A 14311-nucleotide genomic window follows, 5' to 3' on the forward strand; every position below is an offset into this window, starting at 1 on the left:
ACAGGGAAACAGCAAGACAGAAGTCTCCGGCCAGTTTAGAAGTCTGGGAGACAAGAGAATAGCTGTCTTGCTCAAACTGCAGTTGTTGCCTTTAAAAGGACACTTTTAAGATCACATGCTTCCTTTTCTAATTACATCTGGAAATTGCTTGTTAATTACCTTTTAGCTATTAGAAACCTGAAGACTGAAAACACCAGGTGAGTCTCCCTTCAAATGCTTAATGAAAGAAAATTTTAACTACAATAATAATAAACCTTTATTGTCAAAGTACAACATGCGTACATTGAGATTAGCTGAGCCTCCCCCCCATGCTCTCTTCCCCCAACACACAGTGACAACAAACCCTCCATCCTACCACACCATGTGAACCAACTACACCACACACCGGCCTCCCAAGTCAATTCTGCATAAGATTATGTCCCATTTAAAAGCCTAACAGCCCACGGATAAAAGCTGTTCTTCAGCCTGTTGGTATGGCTGGCTATATTCCTATATCTCCTACCGGATGGTAGGAGAGTAAAGAGATACCGTCCAGGGTGTGAGTCATCCCTGAGAATCTTCCTCACTCTTCCAAGGCAACGAGCCCTGGCGATGTCATCCAGTGGTGTCAGGGAACAGCCCACAATGTCTTGTGCTGTGCTCACTACCCTCTGTAATACTTTCCTGTCCGCGGCTGTCAGACCAGTACACCAAACCACAAGCTTAAGAACTTTAAAAAAAATTAAATAAACAGCACAAAGCTAATTAAGGCTTTGATTTCAGAAAGTTATAAGCGGATTAAGAGTCCAGATCAATTTGTAATAAAATTGTGGGATTAATTGTAAAGAATCCTTTACAATTATTTATTTATTTTGAACTTTTTCTAAGAGACAATAGAGATAAACAATTTTAAAAATTGGACACTCAAGGGGGCTAAATATTTTAATTAAAGGAAAAGAATATATAAATATAATCTAATGAATCCCCCCCACCTTAATGAGCAATAAATAGATAAGCATACACATGTGTTTGTACATGCACAGGGCATCCCAGAAATAATAGAGCAGCTACTGAAATAAGTATCAGTCACACACATGCAGTCAGTTATTATTAGTTTATTATCCTCATTATGATTATTAAATCCTATACATATATTTCTGCAAGGGTATTAGTCTCTTTTTGAATATTTTTTTCAGTATTTTTTTCTGATTTACTTTCAAATTCAGACTGTTTTATTGCTTCTGGGACAGGATGGATGGATGGATGGATGGATGGATGGATGGATGGATGGATGGATGGATGGATGGAAAGTAAGAAAGCAAGCAAGCAAATGCTTTGGATTCATGTGATATCTGGAAAAGCAACAACATTTCATCAGAAGGACTGACCGGAAATTCAGTTGTCATAAAAGTGTCACAACGACCACCAAGGATGGGATCAGCTAACATGCAATCAATCCCATAAGCAATGCCACCATCAAACTCTAGATGCCTTTGTACGATCTTGCATTTCCTTTCATTAAGGAACAATTCACCCTAAAAGTAGATGTAAATTCATGATGATATTAAGAAAAAAAAATGACAGGATTAGGGAAAAAGAGAAAAAAAATTAAACTAGACAATCTGGTAGTTTTCATATTTTGGGATAAAACTTCCATAATCCTAGCCAGCATAGTTTATGGTCAGAAATCTTATGTAGTCACATATTTTCCCATCCTACAATTTTGTTTTTCAGTAAACAAAATTATGCAAAGCACAGGAAAGGAGTAAGCAATAGGGAGCATAAGAAACCAAGGAATTCTTTGACTTATGACTGTAATATATAGCCTGCCCATTACAGTTTTAAGCCCTAATGGTCATAAAGCAGGCCATCATCTGACTAAACCCAATTTTATTATCTTTTTTGCAGCGATCATTAAGGGATCACCATGGTCATTAGGTGAATGCCATGTTCATTAAATGAACTTATTATTCTCAACTGGAAATAAATGCTGATTTTCAGCAAAAATCGTGTTCATGTAACTGTGGGATACTGCAAACATCTGCTGATGGTCGAGTGCCTGAAATGTGGTCACATGACTACAGGAGTGAGTGGCTGTTGGAACTTTGGAACTGGGTTGTAAGCAGTGGTGGGATTCAGCCAGTTCGCACCACTTCGGCAGAACCGGTAGCTAATCTTTGATACATTAATTTTCAGATCCATGCTCTTTGTTATATAATACAACCATTGAAACTTTCCCTGCAAGTAATCCTAAATCATAAACATGGCTTTGTCCACATGTAAAAGGACATATATTAACATAACAAAATCATATACTCTAATATTACAAGCATTAATTATACTGTACACATATTGATAAATACATTAAACGATGAAGGGGGCATCATGCATCTTTGCCTTATTCATTGTTCCAAGTTAAACCATTTTCTACATGACTTTCAGAGCCATTTTGTATGAAGTTGGGCAACACCACAATCTGTTGTATTTGCAAATCATTGGAAGCTGTTCCAATTGAAGATATATTTCCTCTATGTTTATGGTATGAAATAATTTGCAAATTGTGTCCTAGAGTTTTCAGGACCTTGTTAGAAGGCATAGAGTATGAGTAGAATCAGCCTTCCCAAGCCTAAAAGCAAAGGTCACAAGACATTCGTTTGCTTGCTAATTCTTCTCCACAAATAGTTGTGCGTGAGAAAAAAACCCTTTATTTCCAATGTTTGCAAAGAACCCAGAGCTTTTGATTATTTCCAAAATTCTCTCACTGAATTGCAAGAGGCCGTGTGCAAATTATGCAAGAGTGGTTAGTTGCTATTACAGATACTGCCATCATCTTGTAAGTTTCATAGTGTCCTTTTGGACTGTGTATTGGGGGGGCTTTGTGTTGAAGGCTAAATTCCAGATATTGTGATTGAGATAATTTAATCCCCCTTCTTGGATTTAGTTCTTTGAGATTCTGAAGGACTGATTTTTGCCCTCAAGATTTGGTAACTATGTAAATGTTTGTAGAGATTGTTTGAAATCTAGTATTATATAACACCTTGATTGCCAGAGGTAAGATTTTCTAGACCCTTAAGAAGTTTGGTTAAAGTGTGTGGGTTCCTTCCCCCCCTCACCCATGCTACTATATGTAGAATGAAAATGCTTGATTGTCCTTCGTACTTATTTGAAACTGTGTCATTTATTTTTGATGCTGTAAAATAATAAAAAATATGAATCAACCTGTTTAAAAATAAGAAATACTCACGCTATTGGTGTCATCATCACCACATTTCACGCTAAGATCTGAACCTTGAAGAGTCTTCAGTGAATCTGAGCTTGGGAGGGCATATGCTAAAATCTGTAGAAGATATAGGGAAAAGATGGAGGAAATTCAAGTTTAAAATGGAAAGTTTCTATTACATTTATTTTATAAAGCACCCAGAAATTGTGATCTTGGAACTCCTACCTTAGCATTCCCAATAATATGGAATTTCAAGTACTGTAGCAGTTTCTCTTTGTTTGACATTTTAAGTAGTTCATCTTGCTGTTCCTTTGGCAGAGCTCTGATTACTTTGTCAGTGGGCCAGAACAAAGTGACTGGTTGATGAAGAGGATCATTAATAACATTTATCAGTCCTGACTTCTAAAAGAGGACAAAGGAGAATCAGATTTTCTTTCTCAATGCAATGTTGAGCAAACAGAGGGAGAAATGAATGGGGTCTTTTTGACATCTACAGTCAATCAAGGCATACCTACCATATAAACTACCAAACAATGATTTAAGTAGAGATATGATTTTGAACTCTAAGTCAACCATGTATGTAGACTTACTTCTATCAGGTTGTAGAACAAGTTGTACCCATTTTTTGCTGCAATCATTTGGAGGTTTTCCTAGGAAGAAAAGAAACACACTATGAATAAAATGCAATGCTGCTTTCAGAAATATATCACAGAAAATATTTTTGGTTGTAGGTGTGTCACTTAGTATCTTAACAGAATTGGAAAATGGGAGCAGTTGCTTTTGCAGATTCCCAAGAGGAGGAAAGGAATATACATACTGTACTACTTGCTCTGAGGATACTATATAGAACCAGTTCTAACACATAGGCCTAGGTAGGGGAGAGAGAGGAGCACAAGGGAGCCTGGTGTGCTATGTTCCATGGGGTCACAAAGAGTCAGACACAACTTAGCAACTGAACAAAAACAACACATAGTCCTAACTGGTGCAGTGGACAGCATTTTAGTGAAAACAGGAATAGATTTTTGAAGCCAAAAGGCTGTGAAGGCATATCTTTTTCTACCATCATCAAACTATTCTTGATTTTATCTGAACCTTCTACTCTGCCTATTAATCTTGATAGTTTATATTACCTCTATCATGTTGAAAAAATTGGTTGTTAGAGGCTGACAATGAAGAAAGATTCTCACTGACATGTCTTGTGAGATTCCATTATGCCACTGAGATCCAAAATGCTAGATGAAGAAGTATTGGCCTGATGTGTTTGTTTGTGTATGTTTGTGTTTGTGTGTTTCTTAACCCACAGATTCAGTAGTTAGGATACAACTATCAATGGGCCTTAATATCCACATCATTTTTGTCTGTGACAGCATTGGTTACATAAACTATGAATGTTAATCTTTGTTACTGAACATCTTGGTTCAAAACCTCGATTACCTGACGTCTCTCTCAAGGCTTGTGATTCTTACTAACTCAGTCTTTTGCTGGAAAGCAGTATGCCTATATTTTGCATAGGGAAAATTGAAATTTTGGACAAGCTACATGTGATAAATGTGTACATATTTGATTAATGTTTATAGAATGACAGTATATAAATTTGATAAATAAACAAATAATATGTACATTTGTGTGTGTAAGCAGCATATACATGTCTGTGTTTTATATAGTTGTCCTATATCACAAACTGGTAACTGCAACAATGATGTCTTATCAGTGTTTTCTTGAGAAAGCTTTTTTCAAAATTCATTTTCCCTATTACTTAATTAGCATTTTTATTTTATTCTAACAGGTTCATGGGTTAGCAACAAACAACATTGTAATCTACAACCCAGCAGCTTTTAATTACTCGATACTTTCAATGCATATTGAGTGCACCTTTACAGGTTTCCCTTTTTCAAAAGGGAATTCTTGAGTCTTCTGTGGAACCAGGACCTTGTCTATGATATGGATTATTCCATTTGTGGTGATTATATCACTGGTCAGTATCTTTGCTTTGCCATTCAAAAGGACCGTATTCTAAAAAACAAAATAAAAATGTACAGTATGAAGTAACACAGCTTTTCCGCAATCCTGAAATAAAGTGAGGTAAACAGTTTTATTGCTGATTAAACAATTAAAGGAGAAACCACTTTTCCTTTCAGTATTGTGTACAGTGCCGCTCAGCATGCTTGCCAGGAGGAAAGAGCAAGTGAACATAGCATTACAAGCAGAGGAGTTCAAACAAAGGATTATACATTTGAGCAAGTGTTGCTCTATTGAATGGGCTCTCTCAGTTTAAATGCACAGGAGCTGTTTTTGCATCTGAAGTGTGAACATTGATGGCAGGTAGAGGTTGTGAGAAGAGTTCTGTGGATTGTGACTCCTCAGAAGAGGCAACTTAACATCATATTGATTCAGGGAAGTGTCTGCAACTAAAAAAAACCATGATATTCCCAAAGCCAATCTAAGAGAGTGGGATGGTGATCCAACATTTTAATATAGGGACATAGGTATTTCAGAAGATTTAGCAGATCAAAAACTGTACAATTCTATCCAGAAAGGATCCAGTTTCTTTTCCCTTTCGAACTTTCATAATATTTCTCTGGATAGCTGCAAACACTGAACCATAATTTCAAGTTTCTTATTTTACATGTAGCATATTTCAATATTTTTATCTTATCTCTGAAAGACCAATGAAGGTGTGGTTATATGCCCCACTGATGAGAATTGGTTACCTGTGCAAATGTGATCTTGAGTGGTTCTCCTTGGAGCGTGACGACAGTTTTATCTGAAGTCAGATCATTATACAGCAGTCCTGTACAGGATACAATATGATAGCGCAGAATCTGGGGCAACACACCTTTGGAAACCCAGTCGGTGATCTTGAAAAATAATTTTTCAAAAATGATTTACTGTGTTAAACTGGCAGAAAGCAAAGAATGAACAATTATATTTTAGCTTTGCCATTAGATTATTATGACTCCAACTCTTTTCTAAATGAGACACCAGGATCTCACATTGGAGTCTCCTGCAGTGGGTTCTGTTCCCTGTTTAACTGGAATCCAAGCAGCTTCATGGAAGCAGGCTGCAAAATTTACGACCACTGAACCCTGGTGACTGTCCCATCTAGCATCAAAATGCTTTTGTGGACTTACTTGTAATTCAGCTAGAATGGCTTCATTGGTCGGTGCAAAAACAGTGAAGGGGCCTGTTCCTGTAATATCTCTGAGCGAAGCATCCTATAATAGTGGGAAACAAAATGCACATTTCAGTCAATATATATTTCAGGCACTTTTATATATCACAGAAAGCTATTGAATATGAAAAAAAAATTCCTTAAAAATGCTTTCTACAAGTCGAGACCCTGGGAAGACACAGCCTGTGACTTTCTTACCATTAGCTTCCCATTAAGCTGAGTAGTATTGAACTCCTTTCCAAGTTCCTGTAATAATAATAACATTAAAAAATTAAAATAATAAAATAGTACGCGGTAACACCAAAAATGAAATGGTTGCAGAAGTAATTTCTACAGTGAGGTATGAAACAGATAGATCTGAGTTATGTTTTGAACTAGAAACTGATGTTTTAATATCCTCACAGATCTCTCTATGGTTCAAGTTGTCTTAAGGCTTGTCGGGTATAAAGTGTTACTAGGTATCCTGGTGACTCTGCTAGAAAAGGCTAAGTCATGTTTACAATGGTTTTAATAAACCTTTTAGATGGTTCTGTTGCACTGGGTTGTGAAGAACTTAGCTAACATTATGCCTCTCGCATCTCATTACTGTATTACATGCTTATAACTTTTATTTTAACAAAATTGATGGTTATCCCTGTGTGTGCGCAATTTTACTGTTTAAGTATATTGGAATCCAATGCGTCTAGTGTTCCTTAAACATGGGGATTAGGACTATTGGCATTAGAAAAGCACACTAAAAATTAAAGACATGCGCATCTTTGGTTACAAAATATTACAAAATATTTTTGAAAATAAATAGATAAATAGCAACCATGCTTTTCACTAGCCCATGCAGGCTGATATCAAGCCAACTTGCAATTATCCTCCACATTTCTCATTTAGAGGATCCCTGGATCTCTAGATTTAGGCTCCAAAGTCTAGGCTTAGGTTCTCACTGGGGGTGTAATTATAACTGGTCAATTACTAATGTGCTTTCTTGTGATCTCTCACCCATACTCTGGTATTATTTGGCCTGTTGCTAGTGAGCACAAATACTTGATCACAGATATTCAGTAAGGAAAATATCTCACCATGGAGATGCTACCTCTGCAAGTAAACCCATCTCCAATGTAGTTGGGTTTACAGGTGCAAGTCCTTTCTGACTGTAAAGTATCATTGCAAATGGCATTTTCTCCACATCCACCGTTATTCTGATAAAAGAGGGAAGCAAGTAACATCAGCTAAAATATACTTTTTTTCAATGAATTTCAATACAAAGTTCAATCTGTAAACTAAGGGGAAGAGCTGCCAGCTAAAATGAAACTGATTTAAGATTCCATTGCTTTGAATGGAAGCTCTTTCATAGATACAAACATTAATAATGAAGACAGGATGAAAACTGCAACTCTAGTATATGTCAATGAAGACTCAGTCATCCAGGTCAAAGGTATCTAAAGGTTAAATCTTGACAAGTGGACCAAACATTGGACCAGTTTGGTTTAGTTGCCATGATTCAAACTTTACAACTCTATTCATTTTCTTGGTTCTTCTCTGGCACTGCAAGAAGAGTCACCACAGGGATAGAAAATAACTGAGCAAGCATGGAGAACTGCTAAGGGAGACTTTTTAAAACAATTATTTGAATATCAACTAGTCAGGAATAATGGGCAAATGCAATCCTTTTGAAACAGAACACAGTAATCCCCTGAAACAGATCTGGGATGCAAATTGCTTATTGTAATATAATGTAAATTATTTTATACCAATTGTCTGGGAAATTCTTTCAAGGCTTTGCAGAAGGATTAAATTGTGCATAGTGTCATCTATAGTAAACATGCTGACACTAAAATGACAGGCATACACTGATGCCATCATACAAATTACTTAAAATGGAGCCTTAATTTTCATATTTCTGAACTGCTCCCTCAAAGAGAGAGGGATTTGTATGATAATATTGACACACACACGTCTTTGTTAATTCTTCCTTCATTCCCCACCTACACTCAAGACTGTCAGTTAGAAATCAGTGGAATAGCCATCCTGATAGAAAATTATTACATATTTTACAAACTTCTACCATTACTCTACATTTTATTTCTATTATCATTTGTAAAATCTGGCTGCCAAATATAAGAAAAAGAATGCTCTCAAAGTATCCAATATGGGCTGCAATATGAAACCAGAACTTTCATATCAACACCTCAAGGTGTATGTCTTAGTCCATTTTTACAGAAAGATCTATATGGCCTACCTGAAAAAGACAACTTATTTTCTTAAAGCTTTCTGTGATATTAATCTTAAGAAGGACAAAGTGAGAGGAGTACGAGAAAAGTTTAAAAATGATGTCAAGTCGTAATTTAAATTTAAACAAACATGTTGTTTGCCAAAGAAATTGGCAAAATGAAGAACTATACAAAAGATTTTTAAAATAAAAATAAAAATGGGGGGGGGGAAATTCCACCAAGGGATTCTTGCAATTTGGGTTCAATGGTAAATATTGATCTTTAAAATCCTCTGTGTCAAAATATGTATATCAATCCAATGTTTTTAGCTTTAGGTAGCTGAATTATGGGTAAAAGGGACATTTTGCCACTTTGAAAGCAAGTTTATAGATGGGCAGGTTTGCTTTTTAAGTAAGAAAAAAAGACAGAAGTCCATTGGATCAGATTCAATCCCTACTTTACCTAGCATTAAGGGTAAAAAACACTCAGGACCAGCCAGGTACTAGGGGAAGCAATAGTATCTGCAGCCTATGATTTTTTTTAAAAAAAATCAAGATGGCTCCCACAATGATATGAACAAAACTATTTGTTTATCTTTTTATCTTCTACAAGGCTGTCATCCTGACCTCATGACCACAGCTTGTTAATCTCTGTTGAAAATCTGGAAAATGGACAGGAATGCTCTTTTTCAAATCTTTCAGTGGCACCCAAACTATTCCCAAACTGCAGGGAATAATTAATTATTGTTATTAGCCATTATGAAAGAGTCATTATCCCTGTCAGTTCTTCTATGAAAAATGAAGGATGCAAAGGAGAGGATGGTAGAAAGGACAAGGGCTAGATCCTTCATTGAAACTCTTTGCAGGTCCCATCACCTTCAAGCAAACAGGGAGGCATCAGGAAAAGAAGTTTGAAACAAGGGCAGGGGCAAAGCACAACAAAGCACAAAGCAGCTTGCAGGAGGAAGGCCAGACTAGAACATTTCTGCTGAAAGTTTCTCCAGTGTATAGCGTGCCCCCCTGTGGCATTGCTTTGCTTAACAAAAGCATGATGTGGGAGGAATAAAAATAAAAATATTTGAGATAGTTGTAGCACTCTAAAAGGTGAAAAAAGATAGCAAAACAACTCATTTCAGTTGCATTAGCTTCATGCTATCAGCATCAGAATCAAATTCCTGGTCTTATTTTTAGTGAATTTTAGCTGGACGTAGAGCAAATTTAGCAGTTTTTCTCACTTCTCCTTACAGTTTGTATATCAGTAAAAGTAGCCAATGTAATGGGGGTTAAAAAAGCTGCCAGTTCTTGACTTGTAATAGAGATTGTTGCCTGAACTGTGGAAGACAGGTATGAAGGTCATTGCCAGTCAAAGTTGAGACTCACCAGTGTACAGGCACTGATGTAAGTGCAGGTTTTCCCATCTCCAGAATATCCATCCAAACAGTTACATACTGCCTGTCAGAATAAGGAAATAATCCAGGTTAAAATATAGAGAAGAATAGCATTTTATTCCCTGATCCATGTAAGTTCTTGTGTTTACTTTCTTCTGTTTGATTTCTCTAAGGGGTCAAGTCTCTGTGGTTCTGTTTTCAGTTTTTCTCCCTACTCTGAATGATTAGATTATACCTGATCTACTAGTTATGTATTTGTGCAGTCCACCTAGTTCAGCACAGATCATATACTTTGGTATCATATTTCTTTATTCATCATTTTTTTGGATACATATGATCCTAGGCTTAGTTCTTGACACTTCCAGTCAGAAAAGGTCTCTGATCCCTGGAAGCAAACAAGCTGTCAGCATGAAAAGACAAGGAAGCACTGTCAATCAGAAGCAAGGATATCAGGCCAAATGAACAAATGCCATAAATCAGTTGACAGCAGCTGTACTGAATTATATTGTCAAACTGTAGCTTGTGATTTGCCACTACTTTATATTTTATTTATCTGTATGTCAAGTTTGAAGATCATCCGTCTCACTCACAGAGTGAGTTAATACAAGATGGAAATACTGTTTTACCTTGTTGGGTCCAGTGTGAGTGCACTCTGCATTTTTATCACATCCTCCATTCTTCTCCAGGCAGGGGTTAATTTCTTTAAGACATAAAAAAGGAGGAAATCCCATTTAATATTTTAACTTTCATGAAACTTAGATTAAATGAGGGATAATTTATTGTAATTATTTTTGTTTTTTTTTACTTATCATAGCTCCTTAAGAAAATTCTTCCTAGTTTGGGAATGACTGCAGTATTTGTAATACAGATGCTACATACTTTCCTGAGGTTTATTCTGATGTGTAAACTTTTCCTATTCATAAGCTTTTCACTCACATGGCAGCACTTTAGTACAATTGAAGCACTATGTAAATAGTGAAATGGTTCGACCTGTAACATTTGAGTCAATGGTGATTTAAAGGCATAACATCTTCCTGCCCCAAAAAACCTTAAACGCCTTTCTTCAGAAAATTAATTATCCCCACAGCAGCTTTTCCTAATTCAGTGCTTCAACTCTTAAATCTAGCTTGACATTCTGAAGGCTACCATCCTAATACTTCTAAGGGATAAGAGATTGGGAAAGTTGCTCCAATGTATTGTCAGCTTAACAGCTGGTTGATAATTACCATACCTGTATGTGCTTATGTATATGTCTCTATATAAGTAAACATATTCAGTAAATTGCATAACACATTACTCATAAAAAGTGCATGACAATTCATATAACTTCAATTGATTAACATAAATATGTGTCCTGAACCTTTAACTTATAAGTTTCAACTTCAGTTAACAAAAACTAAAATGAGATGCTTAATTACAGAGGATCTTCAAACTGTAATTAACTGGGAGGGAAGGAAGGAAGGAAGGAAGGAAGGAAGGAAGGAAGGAAGGAAGGAAGGAAGGAAGGAAGGAATGGAGGGAGGCAGGGAGGCAGGGAGGGAGGGAGGGAGAAAGGGGTAATGTCATGTTAACCAGATGGAATAATTTTAAGTCTTGGAAAAGTGCAAAATATGGAATATATAGAACAAGAACTTACGAAAGCAGGCAATTCCATCGCCAGAGTAACCTGTTCTGCAAACACACACTCGCTTTCCTGGAGTGGTACGTCTACATTCTGCTTTGGTAGAGCAGCCTCCATTGTTGTTCTCACATGCATTAATAGCTGGAAGAGCATGCAGAATCGAAATTATGTTGCAATGTTTTCACCACTTAAATTCCTTTAGTTTCAAAGCAAATTTAAATAGGTCAAATTTAGATTTAATTTTACAGAACAATGTCTGCATTGCAAGCATATAGTACCTCTTTTAGATAAATGTGAACATAAATTTGTTTTATCCCTTATGTGTATATGTAAAATAAATATTACTGCAGCCTGGCTGGCCATGTCTTTACCAATCACAATATCCCAGAAATTGTGGTGTGTCATCTTTATAGGAAAACTAATTGACAGTTCTCAAAGGGCAAATGTATCGAGTGGTGTGAGAGGGGATCCCTCTGGATGGCGAGAAATTTGCTATAAGCTGTCTAGATGAAGAAATAAAATATTTTTAAGAGACAAAATCTGAACATGATAAATTAGCTACAGGCAAGGGTTACTCTCTCATGAAATATAATGTAGGATCAGGTACTATGTAAAGGTGCCTATTGTTTCCTCTGCTGATGCTCCACTTGCATATTTGCAAAAGCACAGACATTACAGAAAGAAACCATTCCAAGACTGCAACCCCTTAATTTATATCTAGCAAGAGACCTCCATGAGCTTTCTACAGCATTATTAGAACTTTTCAGTCTAAACTCCATTATGGTTCCACACTTTTCAACTTTTCAGCATGTGGAAATAACTAGCTGGCCCAGGCTAATCTTGAAAAAAAAAAGTAAGTTCATCTTGATCAATACCTGGATGATATACTGTCTTGAAATCCTTAATACAGTGTTGCTAAGGTAACATCATCAAAACCTGACTTATCTGAAGAGAATGTCTTTCTACTTTTTTTTCTTGTTTGGTGAAAGAGAAATTGAGAGAAATACAAGAATCACAAAATATTTCGAGATTACTGGACAAGGTACTTGTTTTCAGGGATCTGTCCAAGGTCTTGAAATGTCTGACACTAACCAACTCGAAAGCACGTAAAAATGCAAGTAGAAAAATAGGGACCACTACGGTGGGAAGGTAACAGGGTTCCGTGCGCCTTTGGCGTCTAGTCATGCCGGCCACATGACCACGGAGAGATCCTCGGACAAGTGCTGGCTCTTCGGCTTTGAAACGGAGATGAGCACCGGCCCATAGTCGGAAACGACTAGCACGCATGTGTGGGGGAACCTTTACCTTTACCTTTACTTTAACCATATATAATCAGGTTTAGATTTTAATGATTGCCTGATTCCTGCCTGCCCTCTTCTCTGGATAATATTGGGACCTCTAATTTATTTACAATTAATTGCCAGAGAGTAAACATCCTCCAATATCTACTAGCTATCAAAGATTTCTTTGCCTGAATGTTAGTAAATCAATATTTTTCAAAGCTTATTTTTAAAAGAAATACATTAGAAATTAATTTTTAATTAATATTTTAATGTAACTCACTATAATATATTAATTCCACTTCCTGCTAGATCAGATGTTTTGGGAATGTCAAAAATTGCATGAACTCTTCAACAGAATAAATCCCACTTACCTGAACAATATGTACCATTCCCTTTAAACCCAGCTGCACACTTGCAATATGGTGGACCAATCGGATTAAGAAAGCAGCTAAAATAGAAAATCAAGACAGATTATAATTTGCAATTGATAAAAAACAAATGGCATGCTTGGAAAACCTAAGATAGTTGGCAGCAGATAAAGTCACTTTATCTAAGCTAAACATTTAATGATAAATGTAATAAGGATGTTTTTACTTAGTTGATATAATAAGAACTGTATTAGCTTAAATACAAGATAGTAGATATTAAGGGAAAAAGAGAGGAAATATTTGATGTTGTAACTTGAGATTTGTGCTAAAGATTTTTGCATGTTATTGAATTATTGACTGACCCAGCCACCACGTTGCTTTTTAAATACCTAAATCTAAAATTAGAAAACTAATAAAATATTATATAAAAAAGCCACTTCATTGACCAGGGACATAATAAAAGTGTACTACATATTAAGTAGATGACGTGTGTATTTAATTAAACATTAATTTCACAAATGAAAAATAGAAAATGTTTTCTCTATTAAAAACAGTTTTCTGCCACACTGAATGTATTCAGTCTGCAGCCTGAGCAGACTGTGGCTATTTGTCTGATTTCTGAAGTCATTTGTAAGTGTCCGTCTCTTGCGCTAGATTGGGAGAAAGAGAAGGCACAGAGTTGTGGAAGTCAAGGGCAAGTAGAAAAGTAAAAAAAAATTACATGACCGATTGAATCGCTTGCAATTGCAAGATCAAGTCTCTGCAGTTTTCTTAGCAAGGTTTTTCAGAAATGATTGCCATCTCTCCTGGAGCTGAGAGAGAGGAACTGACCCAAGATCACCCAGCTGGCTTTGGGTCTAAGGCAGGAGTAGAACTCACAGTCCACCAGTTTCTAGCCTGAAGCATTAACAAATACACCAAACTGGCTCTAATTGCAAATCATTTCAAATTAAATTTTACAGTTAGAGAAAAGAGGTCAGGATCAAGTAAAGAATGGATTCATTAGCTAGTTTGACGCAATACATACTTGGCACTGGTATGGCAGGTATTGTTGCATTTATCATCTTTGATTTCTGGGAA

At 36.3% G+C, this 14311-nt stretch overlaps 1 protein-coding gene across 1 annotated transcript in view; it reads right to left on the reverse strand.

Annotated features, from left to right (window-relative positions):
• Positions 1 to 14311, reverse strand: part of STAB2 (stabilin 2) — a gene marked incomplete at its 5' end in the record, with an annotated part of 104997 nt that overhangs the window by 26334 nt on the left and 64352 nt on the right. The window contains 14 exons of the mRNA XM_083365378.1: positions 1368 to 1514; positions 3224 to 3316; positions 3425 to 3601; positions 3790 to 3849; positions 5072 to 5212; positions 5911 to 6057; positions 6193 to 6414; positions 6570 to 6617; positions 7442 to 7561; positions 9952 to 10023; positions 10586 to 10659; positions 11596 to 11721; positions 13235 to 13311; positions 14259 to 14304. Coding sequence (XP_083221504.1) covers positions 1368 to 1514; positions 3224 to 3316; positions 3425 to 3601; positions 3790 to 3849; positions 5072 to 5212; positions 5911 to 6057; positions 6193 to 6414; positions 6570 to 6617; positions 7442 to 7561; positions 9952 to 10023; positions 10586 to 10659; positions 11596 to 11721; positions 13235 to 13311; positions 14259 to 14304 — 1550 coding nt within the window. The remainder of the gene's footprint in view (positions 1 to 1367; positions 1515 to 3223; positions 3317 to 3424; positions 3602 to 3789; positions 3850 to 5071; positions 5213 to 5910; positions 6058 to 6192; positions 6415 to 6569; positions 6618 to 7441; positions 7562 to 9951; positions 10024 to 10585; positions 10660 to 11595; positions 11722 to 13234; positions 13312 to 14258; positions 14305 to 14311) is intronic.

The sequence above is a fragment of the Vipera ursinii genome (genome assembly GCF_947247035.1).
Source record: "Vipera ursinii genome assembly, chromosome: 6".
Lineage (NCBI taxonomy): Eukaryota > Metazoa > Chordata > Lepidosauria > Squamata > Viperidae > Vipera > Vipera ursinii.